Consider the following 20,724-nt stretch of genomic DNA (forward strand, 5'->3'; position numbering starts at 1 on the left):
TCATTGTTTATCTAATCTGGACTATCTCATCTATGTAATTTCCAAGGAGATTGTCTATTCCTTTCACTGGAAGTTCTGCTACTCCTACTTCAACGCTCGCTGTCTGACCATCCTTTTCAAGTACTACTTTAGCTATGGGTGCTAATGTTGTCACTCTTCCAGCTAATCCCATGGTGAACTGACCTATGTGCCTATTTTCTAATCCTGGTATCACATCTGGCCTCACAATGGTGCAGGATGTCCCTGTGTCTCGCAGAGCCTTGACCACATAATTCCTTTCACTCCCCTCTATTCCTATCTTGGCATCTTTCACATAAGGTAACCACTCTTGGCTGACTCCTGTATTTTCCATCTTGTCTAACTTATTTTCACCTACACAGCAATTGCTATCATCCTCCTTGCCTGCTACTTCCCTCTCCTTTGTCTTGCCAGAGCCCTTTCCTTGTATTTACCTAGTGGTGTCCCGCCTTTGTATCTTGCAGTGTCTAGTTTGCTCTTAAATTCATGAATGGTTTTTGTACACACTATTTTTTCATCCAGTTTGTTCCAAGTGTCCACCACTCTATGTGGAAAACTTTTCTTCTTCAGATCTCTTCTATAACTATGTTTTTTCGAGTTTCTTTCCATGTCCTCTTGTGTTTTTCTTGTCCCAATTTAACAAGTCCTCTCTATTGAGTATTTCTGTGCCTTTCATGATTCTATAGATGGTCAGTAGGTTGCCTCTCTCTCTTATTTACTCCAGAGTCGGTAACTCCAATTTAGCCAGTCTCTCTTCGTATGACAAGTTTGAAAATTTTCGGACCAAAGCACACTGCTGCAGGGACACTTTTGGCAGCTGACAACACCATCCTCATGGAAGACAATGAGATCCAGACCCATTGGATAGAACATTTCAACACCCTTCTGAACAGGAACTCATCAGCCCAACAAGACTTCCTCCGAAATGTGCCACAACATCCACCCCAACTATGGATGTCCCTACCACCAACATTTCAAGAATTCGATGTAGCGTTAAAACAAATGCGCCAAGGGAAGGCCGTGGGACTCGACAACATTCCCACTAAACTTCTGACCCACAGAGGTTTAGTCCTGAAGATGCGGCTTCACTCCCTCATACTAAAAGCATGGGAAGAAAAACAGGCCCCCAATGATTGGAAAGATGCACTCCTTGTCACTATCTTCAAAAAAGGAGATAGAAGAAAATGTGGTAATTATAGAGGGATATCCTTGCTATCAATTGCAGGGAAAGGTTTTAGCAAGGATCCTACTAAATAGATTACAAAACATAGCAGAAATAATCCTGCCAGAATCCAAGTGTGGTTTCCACCCATCTAGAGGAACCATAGACATGATTTTCTGTGCCCGCCAACTACAGGAAAAATCAAAAGAACAGCAAAAACCCATATTTCTAATTTTCTATGACCTCAAAAAAGCATTCAACAGCGTACCAAGAACAACCATGCGGTCTGTCCTCAATCGCTTCGGAATCTCTGAGCCTTTTGTTGATATGATCAAAGCCATACATGATGATGACAGCTAAAATAATCCACCGGAGCAACCTGTCAGCCCCCTTCCCAATCACATGTGGACTAAAACAAGGATATGTAATGGCACCGACCCCTTTCTCCTTATACTTAGCTGCCATGCTATATGAAGTACCCCACAACCCAGGGGTTGAAATAAAATACAGATTAGATGGAGGAATTTTTAAATTGGGCAGACTCAAATCACACCACAACACCAACACCATCGATGTGACAGAACTACAGTATGCAGATGACAATGCTGCTGTAGCCCACACCCAAGCAGAACTCTAAAAATTGGTGGATAATTTCTATGCTGCCTACACATGCTTTGGCCTAACAGTTAACAGGGCCAAAACTAAGATATTGGCCCAACCACGACCAGGGGAAAATCCACCAGTAACTAACATCACCATGGATGGAACCACCATTGAATGCATCAAACACTTCCCATACCTGGGAAGCATCCTTTCCACCCAGAGCACCTCCTCCAAAGAGATTGAAAATAGGTTACAAGCTGGCCACACTGCATATGAAAGACCAGGGTGTTCAAGAACAAAGACCTAACCACCCATACAAAGGTGATGGTATATAATGCCATTATAGTATCTACCCTGTTATATGCATGCAAGACTTGGACCGTTTATAGTACAGACCTCAAAACACTGGAACAATTCCACCAGAAAAAACTGAGAGCAATAATGAAAATCAAATGGAACAACTATGTGTCCAATACAGCAGTCCTTGAAAGAGCCAACGTCACCAGCATCGAGGCCATGATCATGAAACACCGTCTAAGATGGTCTGGCCATGTGGTGCATATGGAGGACACAAAACAAACAAAGAAAATTCTCTTCAGTGAGTTAAATACAGGTGATCGCCTTAGAGGCCGCCCTATGCTCCGATTTAAAGACCAACTCAAGAAATCCCTCAAGGATGCTAACATAGACCCAAACACCTTTGAAGCCTCAGTGAATGACAGGAACGAGTGGAGAAGCAAAATTAAAGTGGGCACGGACCTCTTTGAGGAGAATAGAAGAGCCAACCTGGTAGCTAAACGACAGCAACGGGCAGAAAGAACAAATCAACCACAACCACATCCCATGATTCAGTGCGATCAATGCTCTCGATTTTTCAGGGCACGAATTGGTCTCATGAGCCATAAAAAGACTCACCACCTTAATAATAACTAACCTATTATGACCCCCTCCTCTATTCAACCTTCTATTGGGACTGGAAACTATGATACTCAGATACGAGTACATGCCGACAATGACGACTTTATCAGTGTGACTAATATTTTTTCAATCATTTCTTCATCCAAATATATAAAAGCAATTTTGTTGATCTTAGCAAGTTATAGGATTCTCTGACAATATTGTTTATCATAGGACAAGTCGTTTGAGATAATTACTCCCAAATCTTTTTCAGATCCCACTTTCTTTACCTCCTTAGTTCCAATTTTATATTGTCCTGATATTCTATTTTTACTTTTTCCAAACTCCATTATGCTACACTTCTTAATATTGAAGTCCACTTCCCATTTCTGACTCCACTTCCAAACTTTATTCAGGTCTTCCTGTAGTGATTCACAATCCATTTCAGTTTTTACTTTCCTTAACCCCTTCCATACGGTGCCGCATACGTAGGCGGCATGAGGAGCAAGTGGATACGCGAGGCTGCCATATCGGCGTCTTGATTATATTTATTGTAGTTGCCCCTGCGTAATGACATACTCTCTAAACTGTCTTTAATCACATTTTCTATGGTTATCAAAATTCAAGGGTGAAAGAGAGAATGATCGATATAAGTAATGACTATATTTTATTATGCGAGTATTATTACGACACGTCGTACGGCTGGCAGCGACTGCTGCCCGCGAGATTTAAGGCCCGTACTGAAGAGGTTAACAAATTAGCATCATATGCAAAGAAGCTCATGTAACATTGCACATTATCATCCATGTCATTCACATAAATAGTAAGCATTATTGGAGCCAATATAGATCCTTGTGGAACTCTACTAATCACCTTCCAACCTGAATATTTTTCTCTGAGTACTACTCTCATCTTTCTACCAATCAGGAACTCCTCCATCCATTTTAGTAGGTTCCCTTGTATCCCTCCTATATGTTCCAGTTTTTTTTTTTATAATTTTTTGTGTGGTACCTTGTCAAAAGCCTTTTGTAAGTCCAAGAAAGCATAATCAGCCCATCCATCCCTTTCTTGCACTATATCTATTAGTCTTGAGTAAAAACATATTAAGTTTGTGGTACATGATCTTCCTTGTCTGAGCCCAAATTGTCTTGGGTTCATTGTATTATTTTCTTCCAGGTGTTTTACCCATCTACTCTTGATCATTTTCTCACAAATTTTGGCTATAGTGCTTGTTAGTGACACTGGTCTATAGTTAGTTGGTTCTTCCTTGTTTCCTCCTTTATATATTGATACAATGTTAACATTTTCCCAGTCTTCTGGTACTTTTCCTTCTTTAAGCGAGCAACTTATTATGTTATGTATTTTGAACCAGCATTTAATGTACACTCTCTCTAGCTTCTGTCTTGGTACATGCCTATTCACTCCTTCATTATAATTATCCATCAATATATCCCATTTCTCTTCCACTTTTGTCTCTTCCATGTAAAAATTTTCCCAATTTGCATTCTGAAGGAATTTCTTTAATTTTCCAAAGTTCGTTTTGTTGTACACCAATCTTTCTTTCTTATGCTTTTCATTTCTCTCCATGTATATTTCTTCCTTTAGTTCTTTCTCAATAAGTATATGGTCACTCTTTCCAAGTGGTGTCTTGTATTCAATTTTATGCACAATTTCAGGTTCTGTTGTAAATATTAAATCTAGTCTCAATGGCTCCTCATTATTTCTGTATCTGGTGTTTTCAATGACCCACTGTGCCATTGTATATTCCATGGTCATGTCCAGTAGTACATTACCCCACAAGTTTTCTCTGCCTTTCACTGTCATGTCCTCCCAACAAATTTCTCTGCAGTTAAAGTCCCCCATAATTACCAGGTTACCTCCACCCATTAGTATCTCATTTAATGAATGCCTTGTATCTTCTAGCATTTTCATATGCTTGCTCTCTTTCAAAGTGCTCCTTTTTTGGGGCACATAAGTCACCACAAACTTTCTACTTTTCGTGTCCTTGTCTTCGACTTTTATCATGATCAGTTATACATTACTTTTGCCCTCCGCAATTTTTGTCACATTCAAGTTTTCCTTATGTGTCCCCTTTGTTTCCATTTTCCTTGGGGCTGTTTTCTGCAGGTGTAACATCTACTCTGATTAACATCACTCCAGTTTCCTTCTACACACATTATTTCCTGCCTAGTTTGCTTGTTTCCCTATACCTTTGTTTACTTTGCCAAACATAACAATCATGAGTTCTGTGCCCAAATCTTCCATAGCTAAAACATTGGACTGGTTTCCTCCAACTATCCCCTACTTGTGGCCTCATGTATCTCTGACTTGGAATTGCATATGCGTTTCTGTTCTCACCCCTCTGAGTTTGTGTCACACTTTTTTTTCCTATTCTCGCTTGTCCTTAACGCAAAATTTTCCACAAAGCTTGCTGTCTGTAATAAGGTTTCACATTTCTGCATGGTTCCATATAGCCTAGCCTCAGTGTTCAACAAATTAAGGAATTGTTCAATTGCAAACACATCCGTGACTTTCTCAATAGTCACCACACCTTCCACATGTATCCATTTGTCTAGGTCACTCCACACATTCCTGGCTAGATCCATATATCCATGACCAATATCCTTCCTAACTTCTCTGAATTTCTTTCTGAAATACTCTGGGGAAATTTCATATGCCTTTAACATTTCACTTTTAATCTGATCATAATCCATCTCTATCAAATACCATGTACACACTTAAGGCTTTTGGGATTAGGCTAGTTCTTATCATTGCTGACCAGAGGTCTTTTCTCCAGCCTAATTGCTTTGCTATGCCTTCAAATGTAGAAATGAACACTTCTGGATTCCTTTCATTAATTTGAGGATAAGATAACTCACTTTTACACTATCCTCCATGCTTCCCTCACTACTCACCCCAGTTGACCATTGTACAGGCTGCCCTGCTCCAACCCTATCCGTCTCCCTTCAGGACTCTGCCCATCATCTAGGATAGACTTCACTATGTGATTCAACTCTAGGTTCCCTACTTATTCTAATTCCACTCATATTATCTATGTCATAACATCTACCTCTTTCACATGGAGATTTTTTCAATTCTAACTTCCTCCATATAATATCCCCTTCTTAATCTCGGTAATCCTTCACCATAGTGCTCATATGGTTTTAGATGGTATTCCCCACAGATCCCTAAAATAGTGCTCACGAGCACTAAATTTAATATTAAGATAAGGGACTTTCACACACAGAAAATTATTTATAACATAATGCTGAAATTTCTTCAAATCATGAATTTTGCTTTTATACAGTAGTTATTAGAACCATGCTCTTCACCACATCGCTGAGCTTGTGAAATTCCAAGAACAAACTCGCATGAGCAAGACTTGCAAGTTCCTCTGAATTTTATCACTTGGCATAACACAATGACCAATCAAAGCAATTAAGTTTTCCGTCATAACCAAAGATGGTAAACAATTGACCATCATTTCCTAATCATCAGTATCAGCCAGGGTTGCCACTAGATATTTTACATCCAGATCTAGAGGTTTTCCATAGCATCTAGAATTCTAGTTATAAATTCTGGACATTTGATATTAGATGTAAATCTGGTGGATTTTAAAATAAATTTAGATATTTCTAGATATTTTTTCAAATGTTTTGCCAATATTTATTATTATTGTATTAGATTAGCATCTACTGGGTTCTGAAAATACATATATCAGTTACAAATACTTCATATTAAAAATACTAAATTAATAATATTTTGTAACGAGTTTAGCAAAATATTTTTTTATCAGCTGTATAAATTGAAGCATTTTTGCCACTAGTAGTATAAAAGTACTGGAAATAACTAAAAACGTTTTCATATGTTTGATGACACAATTGCCCTGCAGCACTGGGATTGGCACCCAGTTAGTGAAATGCAATGACTGTGTGAGCATCAGCCAAATATGAATCATTAACAAGGTGCCAGCTGTGTTTATATACTTAACTACTAAAGCCCTTCCCCAATATGGACAAGATTTTTAAATGCAAGCAGTCACTGCAGAATGATGCAAAAGATAAAGAAACAATACAAACAGATATTTCAGAACCATATATATACCAAGGCTTTTTCCCCCTTACAAGGGAGGTAGCCAATAAGGAAAAGGCATAAAATCATTCCCACCCATTCCATTAGATATGGATCAAAAGGTCTCCTGTCGGTATGCTCCGCCTTTGTAATCCTTTGTAATCCCTGAATACACTCCACACCCCTCCACCCTACCTCTTATCTGAGCACCTCCTGGATGACGGGTCATCCCTGCACCTTGTCCACTGCCCTGGGTCAGAAGCAGTGTCGCAAGACACAGCACATCCACAGCAAGGCCGCTTCATTAAATCGGCAACCCCCCCTCTCCGTCCCCCCATTGCATAAAAGGAGAGGACGGGGAGAAATCCCTTCGGGCTGCATCAAATTTTGCTCACACATACTACCTCACCCCCCACCCCCCCCACCCATTCCACCTCATGCAATCACAACATCATCCATATACAACCATTCTCCATTCACCCGTCTTTTGTCCTCTCCCGTCCTTCCTCAACAGACATTCCCCTCTTCCCCAAAGCCCCCTTCACCCCATCCATCCACCTCATCCTAGGACGTCCCCTCATCTTCACTCCCTCCACATCTGCCTTCCATACTTCTTTTACTAGTCTTTCTTCACTCATTCTTTCCATGTGTCCAAACCATCCTAATACTCTTTCATCAACCCTATCTCCCAGCTCCTTTTCCACCCCTGTTCTCCTCCTCACCTCCTCATTTCTCACTCTATCCAGCCTAGTAACCCCCATCATACTTCTCAGACACCTCATCTCAAACACATTCAAACTCCTTCTCTCTTCTTCTCTTATGTTCCATGTTTATGCCCCATACAGTGCTGTTGGCACAATCACTCCTTCATACAGTCTCCTCTTAGCATCCATTCCCAAATGTCTATTCCTCATTACACTCTTTAATCCATCAAGGCATTTACTCGCTTCTCTCAATCTACATTCTACCTCCACCTTCACTCCACCTTTTCCTGCCACATTTGCACCCAAGTATCTAAAACTATCCACTTCCTCCAGTCGCTCTCCCTTAATGCTCACTTCCAGTCTGCTGCCACTTTCACCCCTTGTACATCTCATCACCTTACTTTTACCCACATTTATCTTTAGCTTTCTTCTATCACATACTCTCCCAAACTCTGCCACCAACTTCCTCACTCCCTCCTCCGATCCTGCCACAAGCGCAGTGTCATCCACAAACAACAGCTGGCTCGCCTCCCACTTTTCTCCATTTTCTTTAACCATCTCCAATCCCTGACCCACTACCCTTGCATTTACCTCTCGCACCACCCCATCCATGTATAAGTTGAACAGCCAGGGCGACATAACGCATCCTTGACCAAGTCCCACCTTTACCTCGAACCACTCACTCTCTCCATTTCCAATCCTGACACAAGCTCTACTACTCTCATAAAAACTCTTGACAGCTCTCAGAAGCTTTCCTCCTATCCTGTATATCTGCATAACCTACCAGTGCCTTTCTGTCTACCCTATCATAAGCCTTTTCCAGATCCATAAAAGCCCAAAAAACATTCTTCCCCTTTCCTATTGCTTTCTCACATATCTGTCTTACCACAAAGATCTGATCTACACAACCTCTACCTGTCCTAAATCCACACTGTTCCTCACCAATTACTCCCTCTGTTCCTCTCCTAATCCTCTCAATCAAGATCCTCCCATAAGCCTTCCCAACTACACTTAACAAGCTAATCCCTCTGAAACTACTACATTCACACTTATCCCCTTTTCCCTTGTAAAGAGGAACTATACAGGCACTCCTCCAGTCCTCTGGCACTCTACCCTCTCTCCAGCAAACATTAAATAACCTCACCAACGAATCCACCATCACTGTACCTCCCTTTTCAGACATTCTGTATGGCATCCATCCAGACCAGGTGCCTTACCTGCTTTCATCATCTTAACAACTGCCTTCATCTCATCCTTCCTTATTTCTCCTCCATTCTCCTCACTCATCACTCTCATTTTCTTAGCATTTCCCACTGCAGCTATCTTTCCTTCCCTATCCTCCTTCACATTTAGCAACTCCCTAAAATATTCTGCCCATCTTCCCCTTACTACCTTCTCTTCCATTATCATCTCTCCATCTGCACCTTTTACCTTTTCTTCTCTACTTGATTCGCCTCCTCTTCCTCTCTTAATTTCTTTCCAAAACATCTTTTTATTACTTTCAAAATTTTCTGTCATACTCTTACCCCATTTCACATCTGCTCTCCTCTTTGCAACCTTTACCTTTTGCTTTACTTCTCTTTTCTTTTCTTTGTACCTCTCATATGACTCCCTCGTCCTATTTTGTAACCAATCTGTGAAAGCTCGCTTCTTCTCTTCTACAGCCTTCTTTGTTTCCTCATCCCACCATTCACTACCCTTTCTTCTATTTCCCCCTGTCCTTCTTGTTCCACACACCATCCTTGCACACTTTATGACTCCCTCCTTGAACCATCCCCATTCCTCCTCCACACCCAGCTCTACTCTATCCTTTACTCCCTCCCACTCCTCCTTCAGCTTCTTCTTGTACTCCTTCTCCTTTTCCTTTAAAGAGTTCACTCTAAGAACCTCCCTACCCTTTGTCCTTTCCTCTTTCTCCATCTATCCTCCACTCTCAACTTACCTTCCACCAAAAAATGATCTGATATTCCCCCACCCTCTCCCCTTAGCACATATACATCCTTAACTCTTCCTATCATAATCCTATTTACCACTACATAATCCATTAGTACTCTATTTACCACCCTTCCCTCCACCACCCTCTCCCATGTGTACTTATGCTTGACTTTCTTCCGAAACACTGTATTTGCTATCATCAACTCTCTTTCTAGACACATTTCCACCATCAACTCTCCACTACGATTCTTTCCTGGAACTCCACATTTCCCAACCACTCCATCGATTGGAACATTTCCTACTCTAGCATTAACCACTTCACTACGGGACTTAAATCTCGCGGGCAGCAGCCAATGCCAGCCGTACGACGTGTCGTAATAATACTCGCATCATAAAATATAGTCACCGCTTATATCGATCGTTCTCTCTTTCACCCGTGAATTTTGAAAACCACAGAGAATGGGATTAAGAGTAGATTAGGGAGAATGTAAAATCACAGGGCCGACTACAATAACTATAATCAAGACGCCGATATGGCAGCATCGCGAATCCACTTGCTCCTCATGACGCCTACGTGTGCGGCCCCGTATGGTAGGGGTTAAGGTCTCCCAGTACTATTACATTGACATTTCTTCCTAAATCCTCTATGCACTCATTTAGATCTATCCAAAAGGCCTCCCTTTCTTCTACACTCTTCTCACTGCCAGGCCCATATGCACTTACAAAGACCCACATCTCCTTCCCCAGTTTCACCTTCATCCACATTATCCTTGAGGAAACCTCCTTCCACTCCACTACACGTTTACCTATCTCTCCACTTACTAGAATAGCCACCCCTTCCCTCCCTTGCCCTCTCTTCACTCCTGATAACCTCCCACTTACACTCCCAAACTTACACTCACCCTTCCCTTTCAACTTAGTTTCACTCAAAGCCAACACATCCATCTTTCTTCTCACAAACATACTACCTATCTCTTCCCTTTTACTCTCATCTGTACCACATCCACGCACATTAAAAGACCCAAACCTCAGGGTGCTGGTCCGAGAACTTCCAGACCCTCTTATGCCTTCTCTTTTTTGTTTAGGAATGTCTCCTGTGGGGCTACAAGGAGAAAGATCCCTAGTCCCAATCCCCGTCCCTTTCTTCTCGCCTCTTACGATCCAAGTGGAAATACTTGGTGGCAGTATTCTTTTCCCTCACCACAGGGAATTCCCCCATCACAGAAAAAGAGTACTCAGAGAAATGGTACAGGACAGCAACAAGGGGTTGGGGGACAGCATAACGGAGGGACAGTCGTAGTATAAAAGTGTCATCATTTCTCTATGAACAGAGTTTCCTCTATCATAGACAAAATGATGTGTGGCTCTGGTCCGTAGGAGCACCCCATATAGACCCTAAAGTATCAACTGCATGCTACTTTGCCACAATAACAAGCAGCCAATACCCCAGACAAGAATTTTCAGAACCACCCCAGAAAAAAAAAAGCAGAAAACCTATTCTTTTCAAACATCTTGGAAAGAATACTTTGTTGTGGAGAATGAAGTGAAATCAGGAGTGCAATACCTGTTGTGCTTTGCGAGTCTTTCTGGCAAACCAAAAAGCTAAATGTGAAAGGCATTATAATACCCATCATGGATCTTTCAGCAAAACTTATCCTGTGTTTTCCTCAGCTAGGGAAAATAAATTAAAAGAGATGAAAGACAATTTGAAGAAGTCAAAGAATCTGTTGTGCCATCCTGCAAATTAAAACTTTCAAACAAAGTGTCATTCTTAGTGATTAATCTATTGGCCAAAAAGTGCATGCCTAACAGCAGTGGCAAGGTTGTGAAAGACTGTATTTTGGCTGCCATAAAAATTTTAGCTACAAGTGTCCCAGATCAGCATAAAAAATGCTAGTCACTGCTGTGGAAACTATCCCTTTGAGTAACGACAGTTACAAATAGAGTAAAATGAATTATGGCTGCAGTTAAGAAAGATTTGTGAATAAGGATAGGCCACTGCAAATGTTTTTCTTTGACACTAGATGAGATAATTGACATTGCTTTTGTGTCACAACTAATGTGTTTTATATGCTTTGTACAGAATGATACTACTGTTAGTAAAAAATTCTAAGTGTTGCCACTTACAGGCAGGACAACTGGAAAGGACAGGTATGATGTTCTCATGAACTTTCTCATTTCAGAAAACAGATTTGAGTAAACTTGTATCTATTGTTACTGATGGTGCTCCTTCCATGGTTGGTAAAAACAAAGGTCTCATTGCCTATTTAAAAGCAGATGACAAAATCCCTGCTTTTGTTCATTACCACTGCTTATTACATGTTGAGGTGCTGTGTAGCAGACTGAAAGGTCAGACAAAACTCATAGATTGCCTGGAAGAACTGACAAGGGTCATCAACTTTTTAACTTCAAGGCCCCTGAATAAAAACTTTTGAAAGCATTTCTTGAAGATTTGCAAGCTTCCCAATCTGAAACTTATTGTTCATGCTGAAATTTGTTGGCTTAGTCTTGGTAGGGCATTAGAGAGAGTGTGGGGAGTTTTTGAAGAAGTGAAGTCTTTTTTGATTGAACACAAGAGTGACAATGTTTTTCCTGACATTTTTACCAATGACTTCAAACTGACTTTTGCTTTGTTGGTTGATCTTTTTCATTACCTGAATGTGTTGAATTTAAAATTGCAAGGGAGGCACACCAGTGTCTGGGTGTTGTATGAACAATTAGCAGGGTTTCAAACCAAACTTCAATTTTTCTATTCCCAAATACAGAAAAGTAATTTGCTTCATTTCCCGGAACAACAAAAAAGTTTGAGTGAAACAGAAAATAGATGTTGCCTATTATATGTTGAAAGTGCTCTAACAAATCTTATGACAGAATTTCAAGAGAGGTTTGTCTTTTTGAAGGAACAGGAAATCAGATTCCAGTTATATTCTCAGCCTTTCAACTTCCAGTATAAGATGTCTCCAAAATACTCCAAATTCAAGAAAGAGCAGCAATAGAACTTGAGCTTGCAAATAAGCAATCATCCATATCTATGAAGTACTTCTTCCAGAAAGAAGATATTTGTATGTTTTGGGGATCAGGCAACTGCCAGAGAATAGCACCTACAATACAAAAGGAGGCTTTCAAAATGCTGTCAATGTTTGGAATGACTTACATTTGTGAGAGTGCATTCTCTCTTCTCAATAATATTAAAAACAAAAAATGGCTATGCTAACAATGATTTGGAAGAAAGTCCTCGACTGGCTCTTCATGAAGGACACTTGAAAACAAGGGATTTGGCCAATGACATGCAAAGCCAAGGATCACATTAAAAGTTCATGGGTAAGAATTTTACTTTTATAATTATTATTCAGTCCTATTTTTTGCATATTTATGTTTTTATCATTCATAAACTAATTTTTTTATGGGGGGAAAGAATAATGCCACTAAGTCTTCCAACTTGAGTTGAAAGAGGTGACAAAAATGGGACAAGGATTTGGACAAGGCATCCTTCTCCTTGTAGCCCCACAGGGGACATTCCTAAAAAAAGTAAAGGCATAAGAGGGTCTAGGAGTTTTCCAACCAGCACCCTAAGGTTTGAGTCTTTTAATGTGTGTGGATGTGGTACAGATGAGAGTAAAAGGGAAGAGATAGGTAGTATGTTTGTGAGAAGAAAGATGGATGTGTTGGCTTTGAGTGAAACTAAGTTGAGAGGGAAGGGCGAGTGTGAGTTTGGGAGTGTAGTTGGGAGGTTCTCAGGAGTGAAGAGAGGGCGAGGGAGAGAAGGGGTGGCTATACTAGTAAGTGAAGAGATAGAATATGTAGTGGAGTGGAAGGAGGTTTCTTCAAAGCTAATGTGGATGAAGGTGAAACTGGGAAAGAAGATGTGGGCTTTTGTAAGTGCATATGGGTCTGGTAGTGAGAAGAGTGTGGAAGAAAGGGAGGCCTTTTGGATAGATTTAAATGAGGGCATAGAAGGATTAGGAAGGAACATCAAAGTAGTAGTATTGAGAGACTTTAATGCTAGGGTAGGAAATTAACCAATTGACGGAGTGTTGGGAAATGTGGAATTCCAGGAAAGAATCATAGTGGATAGTTGATGGTGGAAATGTGTCTAGAAAGAGAGTTGATGATAGCAAATACAGTGTTTTGGAAGAAAGTCAAGCATAAGTACACATGGGAGAGGGTGGTGGATGGAAGGGTGGTAGATACAGTGTTAATGGACTATGTAGTGGTAGATAGGAGTATAATAGGAAGAGTACATGTACATGTTCTAAGGGGAGAGAGTGGTGGAATATCAGATCATATTTTGGTGGAAGGTAAGTTGAGAGTGGAGGATAGATGGAGAGCGAGGAAAAGGACAAAAGGTAGGGAGGTGCTTAGAGTGTTCTCTTTAAAGGAAAAGGAGTACAAGAAGAAGCTGAGAGAGGAGTGGGAGGGAGTGAAGGATAGAGTAGAGCTAGGAGTGGAGGAGGAATGGGGATGGTTCAAGGAGGGAGTCACAAAGTGTGCAAAGATGGTGTGTGGAACAAGAAGGATGGGAGGAAATAGAAGGAAGGTTAGTCAATGGTGGGATGAGGAAACAATGAAGTTGCCGGAGGACTGGAGGAGTGCCTGTATAGTTCCACTTTACAAGGGAAAAGGGGACAAGTGTGAGTGTAGTAGTTTCAGAGGGATTAGCTTAAGTGTAGTTGGGAAGGCTTATGGGAGGATCTTGATTGAGAGGATTAGGAGAGGAACAGAGGGAGTAATTGGTGAGGAACATTGTGGATTTAGGACAGGTAGAGGTTGCATAGATCAGATTTTTGTGGTAAAGCTATGGGAAAAGGTAAGGATGTTTTTTGGGCTTTTATGGATCTGGAAAAGGCTTATAACAGGGTAGACAGGAATAGGCGCAGATACAAGGGGGGGGGCCCCCCAAACGCCCCGAGTATGATACACATTCATATATAATCAGTCAGTACTTGTATGTGATGGGGTATGTCATTTTCATCAAACATTTGATTCATTTGTGAAGGCAGCTGCGTAGGTTTTTCTGTTTGTATCTGCTTGTATAATTTGAAGGTGTCAACTTTTCATTTGGCGTCATTGTCTCATGTGTTTCAAGTATCGGTTATCGGTTCGTGCCCCCCCCCCCAAATAACATTCCTGGATCTGCGCCTGGACAGGAAGGCACTGTGGGAGGTCTTGCAGATATATGGGATAGGAGGAAGGCTTTAAGGAGCTGTCAAGAGTTTTTACGAGAGTAGTAGAGCATGTGTCAGGATTAGAAATGGAGTGAGTGAGTGGTTTGAGGTAAAGGTGGAACTTCATAAGGGATGTGTTATGTCGCCCTGGCTGTTCAACTCATACATGGATGGGGTTGTACGAGAGGTAAATGCAAGGGTGGTGGGTCAGGGATTGGGGATGGTTAAAGAAAATGGAGAAAAGTGGGAGATAATGCAGCTGTTTGCGCCTGGACAGGAAGGCACTGTGGGAGGTCTTGCAGATATATGGGATAGGAGGAAGGCTTTAAGGAGCTGTCAAGAGTTTTTACGAGAGTAGTAGAGCATGTGTCAGGATTAGAAATGGAGTGAGTGAGTGGTTTGAGGTAAAGGTGGAACTTCATAAGGGATGTGTTATGTCGCCCTGGCTGTTCAACTCATACATGGATGGGGTGGTACGAGAGGTAAATGCAAGGGTGGTGGGTCAGGGATTGGGGATGGTTAAAGAAAATGGAGAAAAGTGGGAGATAATGCAGCTGTTTGCGGACGACACTGCACTTGTAGCAGGATAAGAGGAGGGATTGAGAAAGTTGGTGACAGAGTTTGGGAAAGTGTGTGAAAGAAGAAAGTTGAAGATAAATGTGGGTAAAAAGTGATGAGATGTACAAGGGGTGAAAGTGGCAGTAGACTGGAAGTGAGCATTAAGGGAGAGCAACTGGAGGAAGTGGATAGTTTTAGATAATTGGGTGTGAATGTGGCAGGAAAGGGTGGAGTGGAGGTGGAGGTAGAATGTAGATTGAGAGAAGCGAGTAAATGCCTTGGTGGATTAAAAAGTGTAATGAGGAATAGACATTTGGGAATGGATGCTATGAGGAAATTGTATGAAGGAATGATTGTGCCAACAGCACTGTATGGGGGCAGAAACATGGAACATAAAAGAGAAAGAGAGGAGTTTGAATGTGTTTAAGATGAGGTGTCTGAGAAGTATGATGGGGGTTACTAGGCTGGATAGAGTGAGAAATGAGGGGGTGAGGAGGAGAACAGGGGTGGTAAAGGAGTTGGGAGATAGGGTGGATGAAAGAGTATTGGGATGGTTTGGACACATGGAAAGAATGAGTGAAGAAAGACTGGTAAAAGAGGTATGGAAGGCAGATGTGGAGGTTGTGAACATGAGGGGGCGACCTAGGATAAGATGGATGGATGGGGTGAAAGGGGCTTTGGGGAAGAGGGGAATGTCTTTTGAGGAAGGACGGGAGAGGACAGAAGATAGGGGTGAATGGAGAATAGTTGTATATGGATGATGTTGTGATACATGAGGTGGAATGGGTGGGGGGATGGGGGGTGAGGTAGTATGTGTGAGAAAAATTTGATGTAGCACGAAGGGATTTCTCCCTGTCTTCTCCCTTTCTGCATGAGGGGACGGAGAGGGGGGGGTCGCCGATTTAACAAAGCGGCCTTGCTGTGGATGTGCTGTGTCTTGCAACACTGCTGCTAATCCAGGGCAGTGAACAAGATGCAGGGATGACCCATCATCCATGAGGTGCCAAGATAAGATGGAGGGTAGAAGGTGGAGGGGAGTGGAGTGTATTAGGGATGGAATGGGTGGGAATGGTTTTTATGCCTTTGTTTTTTGGCTACCTCCCTTGTAAGGGGGAAAAAAGCCTTTGGTATATGTATGTATGTAAGATAACCTACTAATTGGATAAATTTAACATCAATAGGCATTTTCATTATAGATGTCAAGCGAATATGGCTTGTGCTAGAATGTGGCTTATGGTGCCATATTCGCATCTCTTTGTGTCAGTGACATGTCATGATACATGACACTAGTCCTCTAACACATCACATTTAGTCATCCTATACTACATGCACAGGAATACAGTAATGGCATTCTTATCCTGCCCAACACAGGAACATAGGAAAATATGAAATTGAAACTTAGGATCGACAAAGGATAGATTCAAGGGATGCATCAAAAGTTCCTAAAATACTGTCTGGATCTCTGCAGTTGGTACCCTAATGCAGGGTGAAACATCATGAAGAAGTAGAGGAAGAAGAGGAAAAGGAAAAAAATACTCACCTCACCACAAGGGCACCTTTATGGTGTGATACCACATCTGGCTTGTTCCATAAGACGAGAAGAGATTCTTTTTTGCAGTACCAATGGGTCATTACTTGCTGTGGCTGCATTACCTCAACATTTAGCACCTTATGACCCAAAGCATTTTGAGTGACTTTATGTTGAATGCCACTCCATACCAAGACACAAGTTGTGCAAACAAGATGAGCATTGCTAATAAAAATAAAACTAATATGGTAACTGTCCCCATATGCCTGTAAAGGATTAAGAGCTGATAATTCCATGTATAGACAATATTGTAAACAATGTACCAAGTATTCAAAACTTCTTCTTAGTATAGTACTACATCAACTACTCTCCCACGTTCTTACCTGATTGTTAATAAAACTTGCTGAAATTACTGACTCTCTGTTGTCTTGATTTGGCAATGGATGATCATCTGAGTCTTTCACCACAGACCAAGATCCTTGTACTTTCTCAATGGCATTTTCAGCATTTGATTCACACTCCCATAAATATATCTGAAGACACAATCATTTCCATGTGATTTAACTTCAGTTAAGTGCTGCACAATTTTTTTCCAACTTATACACTAATACAATGCAAGGCTTGATACATCCTCACCCCTGCCACTCCTATCATATTCATCTATCTCACTCCTCCCTGGTTAAACAATACAAAAATTACACCTCATTCTTCTCTGCCCCATGGAACAGGTTGTTGCTGTAGTGCCCACACACACACCCTTTTTTCTTCATTATTTGTCCCTGTCTGAGGTATTGGCTCCATGTTATTGTGGGGTTAAAAGCTGCTCAGTAGCATGCAGCTGATACTTTAGGGTCTATATGGGGTACCCCTATGAACCAGAGCCACACATATTTTTGTCTGAGGTAGACTATTCATTAAGAAATAATGATACATTATTACACTGTGACTGTCCCTCCATTATGCTGTCCCCCCACTCGTGTTACTGTCCTGTACCATTTCTCTAAATATTCATTTTCTCATTTTGCCAAACCCTGTGGTGAGAGAAAAGAATACTGCCACCAAGTCTTTCCATTTGAGTTGTATGAAGCAACAAAAATGGGATGGGGATAGGACTAGGCATCCTTCTCCCTGTAACCCCAAAGGGGACATTCCTAAAAAAAAGTAAAGGCATATGTGGGTATTGAGTAAAACTAAGTTGAAAGGAAGGGGTGAGTTTGAGTTTGGGAGTGTAGTTGGGAGGATCTCAGGAGTGAAGAGAGGACAAGTAAGAGAAGGGGTGGCTATACTAGTGAAGAGATAGGTAAGCATGTGGTGGAAAGTGGAAGGAGGTTTCTTCAAGGTTAATGGGGATGAAGATGAAACTGGTAAGGGAGATGTGGGTTTTGTAGGTGCATATGGGCCTGGTAGTGAGAAGAGTGTAGAAGAAAGGGAGGCTTTTTTGGATAGATTTAAATGAGTGCATAGAGGGATTAGGGAGAAATGTCAATGTAGTGGTATTGGGAGACCATAATGCTAAGGAAGGAAATGAACCAATACATAGAGTGGTTGGTAAGTGTGGAGTTCCAGGAATAAATAGTAGTGGAGAGTTGATGGAGATATGTCTAGAGAGTTGATCATAGCAAATAGTGTTTAGGAAGAAAGTCAACCATAAGTACATATGGGAGAGGGTGATGGATGGAAGGGTGGTAGATGGGGCATTAATGAACTATATAGTGGTAACCAGGAGAATAGTACGAAGAGTTAAGGATGTACATGTTCTAAGGAGAAAGAGTGTTGGAATATCAGATTATTTTTTGTTGGAAGGTAAGTTGAGTGGAGGACAGATGGAGAAAGAGGAAAAGGACAGAAGGTATGGAGGTATTACCTAGTTGTATTTTGCAGGAGAAGAGCTATGCTCATAGGGACCTGCAGTTGTATCTTTCCGCATCCAGTTCTTTCTTCAAAGTTGTGTATAGTTTTAGCACTCACTGTTTTCTCTTTCAATTTATTCCATGTATCCATCACTCTATGTGGAAAGCTATTCTTTTTCAGATCTCTTCTGTAACTGTCCTTCTTAGGTTTCTTCTTGTGTCTCCTTGTATTTCTTCTGTCTCATTTAAGTAGATCATCCCTGTCAAGGATTTCCATTGCTTTCATAATTCTATATATGGATATCAAATCGCCTTTCTCTTCTTTGCTCCAAAGTTAATTAGTTTAGTTTGTCCAATCTTTGTCTGTTGTTGTTGTTGTCGTTCCCTAGACTGTCTGGCCGAGCAGTCCCGTCTCCCCAAGGAAGGCCACAGCCGAAACTGGGTTTTCCCACAAATCCTTTATAGAGTGTATGTTGTGTTGTTTGCGTGCATGATTGTGTATAATGCAGTCTTCCATTATGTGTTGTATGGTATGGGGTGAAGTGTTACATCCTGGGCAGCTGTTCACAACACGGTCGTCCAGCCTCTTCTGGTAGCTTAGAAGTGCTGGGTGGTGACCGCATCGCAGTCTGGCCAAGTGGACTCTGTCCTTTCGTGGGAGAGAGGATTCAGAAGGGTGGATATCAGGGGGTCTGGCATGCAGCAGTGTGTTGTCTTTCAGTGTGTTAATGGAGCGGTGAGTGATATGATTATGAATATGTTTTTGGAGGCTGGTATTTGGTGGTTGTGGAGGAAGAGAAGAGAGTATCTGTGCGTAATAAAGGTCTTTGGGTGTAGTTTTAATGTTTCTTGGTGTGTGTGGGTGTTCTGCTATGTAGTGTAGCGGGTGTGATGTGTTTGTGGTGGCTGCAGCAAGTGTTTGTGTGCCTCTCATGTCGAGGTGGTCCTTGACTTTGAGGACTTTTGTTTCATGGTGTAAATGGTCTGTAGGTGTTGTATTTGTGTAGCCTGTAATTGTTTTTAGGGCTTTGTTTTGTATGATTTGAAGGGTGTTGTGGTGTGTCTCACTGAGATTAGGAGCCCATGCAGGACTCGCATAATTCATCACTGAGCGTATGCATTGTTTGTATATTGTTATATTAGTTTCTTTGTTTTGTCCAAATGTTGTTCCAGTGATTGATTTAAGTGCGTTAAGTCTAGGTGTGCATTTGTTTTTTATGTTTGTGAGGTGTTGTTTGAAAGACACGGATGTATCGTATGTTACACCAAGAATTTTGGGTGTGTTTGTGTGTGGTATTAGAGTGTTGTTGATGTAGAGATGAGGTATGTATTTGTGTTCTTTTGTCCAGTTTGTGAGAAGTGTTGCTGTAGATTTGGTTGGAGCTATTTTGAGTCTGTTTGTGATGAACCATGTGTTGAGTGTGTCAAGGTAAGGCTGGATTATTTCTGCAGCTTTGTCTGTGTTACGATGTGTGCATGTGATTGTTATGTCATCTGCGTAGGAAGAGATTTGTATTTCTGAGGTGTCTGGTGTGGGTAAGTCATGCATGTATAGATTAAATAATGTGGGGGATAGAACTGAGCCCTGTGGTACTCCGTTCTTAATGTTTCTGATGTGCGATGATTGGCCATTATATGACACATGAGCATTCCTGCCTGCCAGATAATTGGCCAGCCATCTTTTGGTGTTATTGTGCATGTCTGTGTTATATATTTTATTTGTTAGGTTGTGGCGGGGGATAGCATCAAAAGCTTTACTAATGTCCAATGTTATAAGAAGTGTTCTGTGGTGGGGCCTATCTGAATTGATGCCATCTAAAATTCTTTGTGTGAGGTTTGTCAGAAGAGTGTTTGTGGAGTGTAGTGGCCTAAAACCATGTTGTGAGTCAGCAAGGGGAATATATGGTGTGACAAGTTTAAGTATTAGGCGTTCAATGACTTTAGAGGGGGTGCAGAGAAGTGTGATTGGGCGGTGCGATGTTGGGATTGTTGGGTCTTTGTTCGGTTTTGGAATGGTGATTATTTTACCATGCTTCCAGATGTCGGGTATAGTGTTGTGTGAATAGCTGTAGTTTGCAATGTTTGTGAGTGCGTGTATACCTTGTGGTCCAATGTGTTTAGGTGGATGTTGCTTATGTTATCAGGGCCACAGGCAGATGAGTGCTTGAGATTATGCATTATGAGTTTTGTCTGACTGTCTATGAAGGGTGTGTAGTCTGAGTCTGTGGGGAAG

General features: G+C 41.4%; 1 protein-coding gene across 4 annotated transcripts in view; it reads right to left on the bottom strand.

Moving 5' to 3' along the window:
* LOC143038805 (uncharacterized) overlaps positions 1–20,724 on the bottom strand; it is a 283,401-nt gene that overhangs the window by 189,242 nt on the left and 73,435 nt on the right. For all 4 annotated transcript variants that reach the window (XM_076208350.1, XM_076208351.1, XM_076208348.1 and 1 more), the window contains 2 exons: positions 17,025–17,174; positions 16,654–16,907 (listed from right to left, as the gene is read on the bottom strand). In XM_076208350.1, the coding sequence (XP_076064465.1) occupies positions 16,654–16,907; positions 17,025–17,174 (404 nt within the window). The remainder of the gene's footprint in view (positions 1–16,653; positions 16,908–17,024; positions 17,175–20,724) is intronic.

The sequence above is a fragment of the Oratosquilla oratoria genome, chromosome 25 (genome assembly GCF_046742065.1).
Source record: "Oratosquilla oratoria isolate Oo_2021 chromosome 25, ASM4674206v1, whole genome shotgun sequence".
NCBI classification, from domain to species: domain Eukaryota; kingdom Metazoa; phylum Arthropoda; class Malacostraca; order Stomatopoda; family Squillidae; genus Oratosquilla; species Oratosquilla oratoria.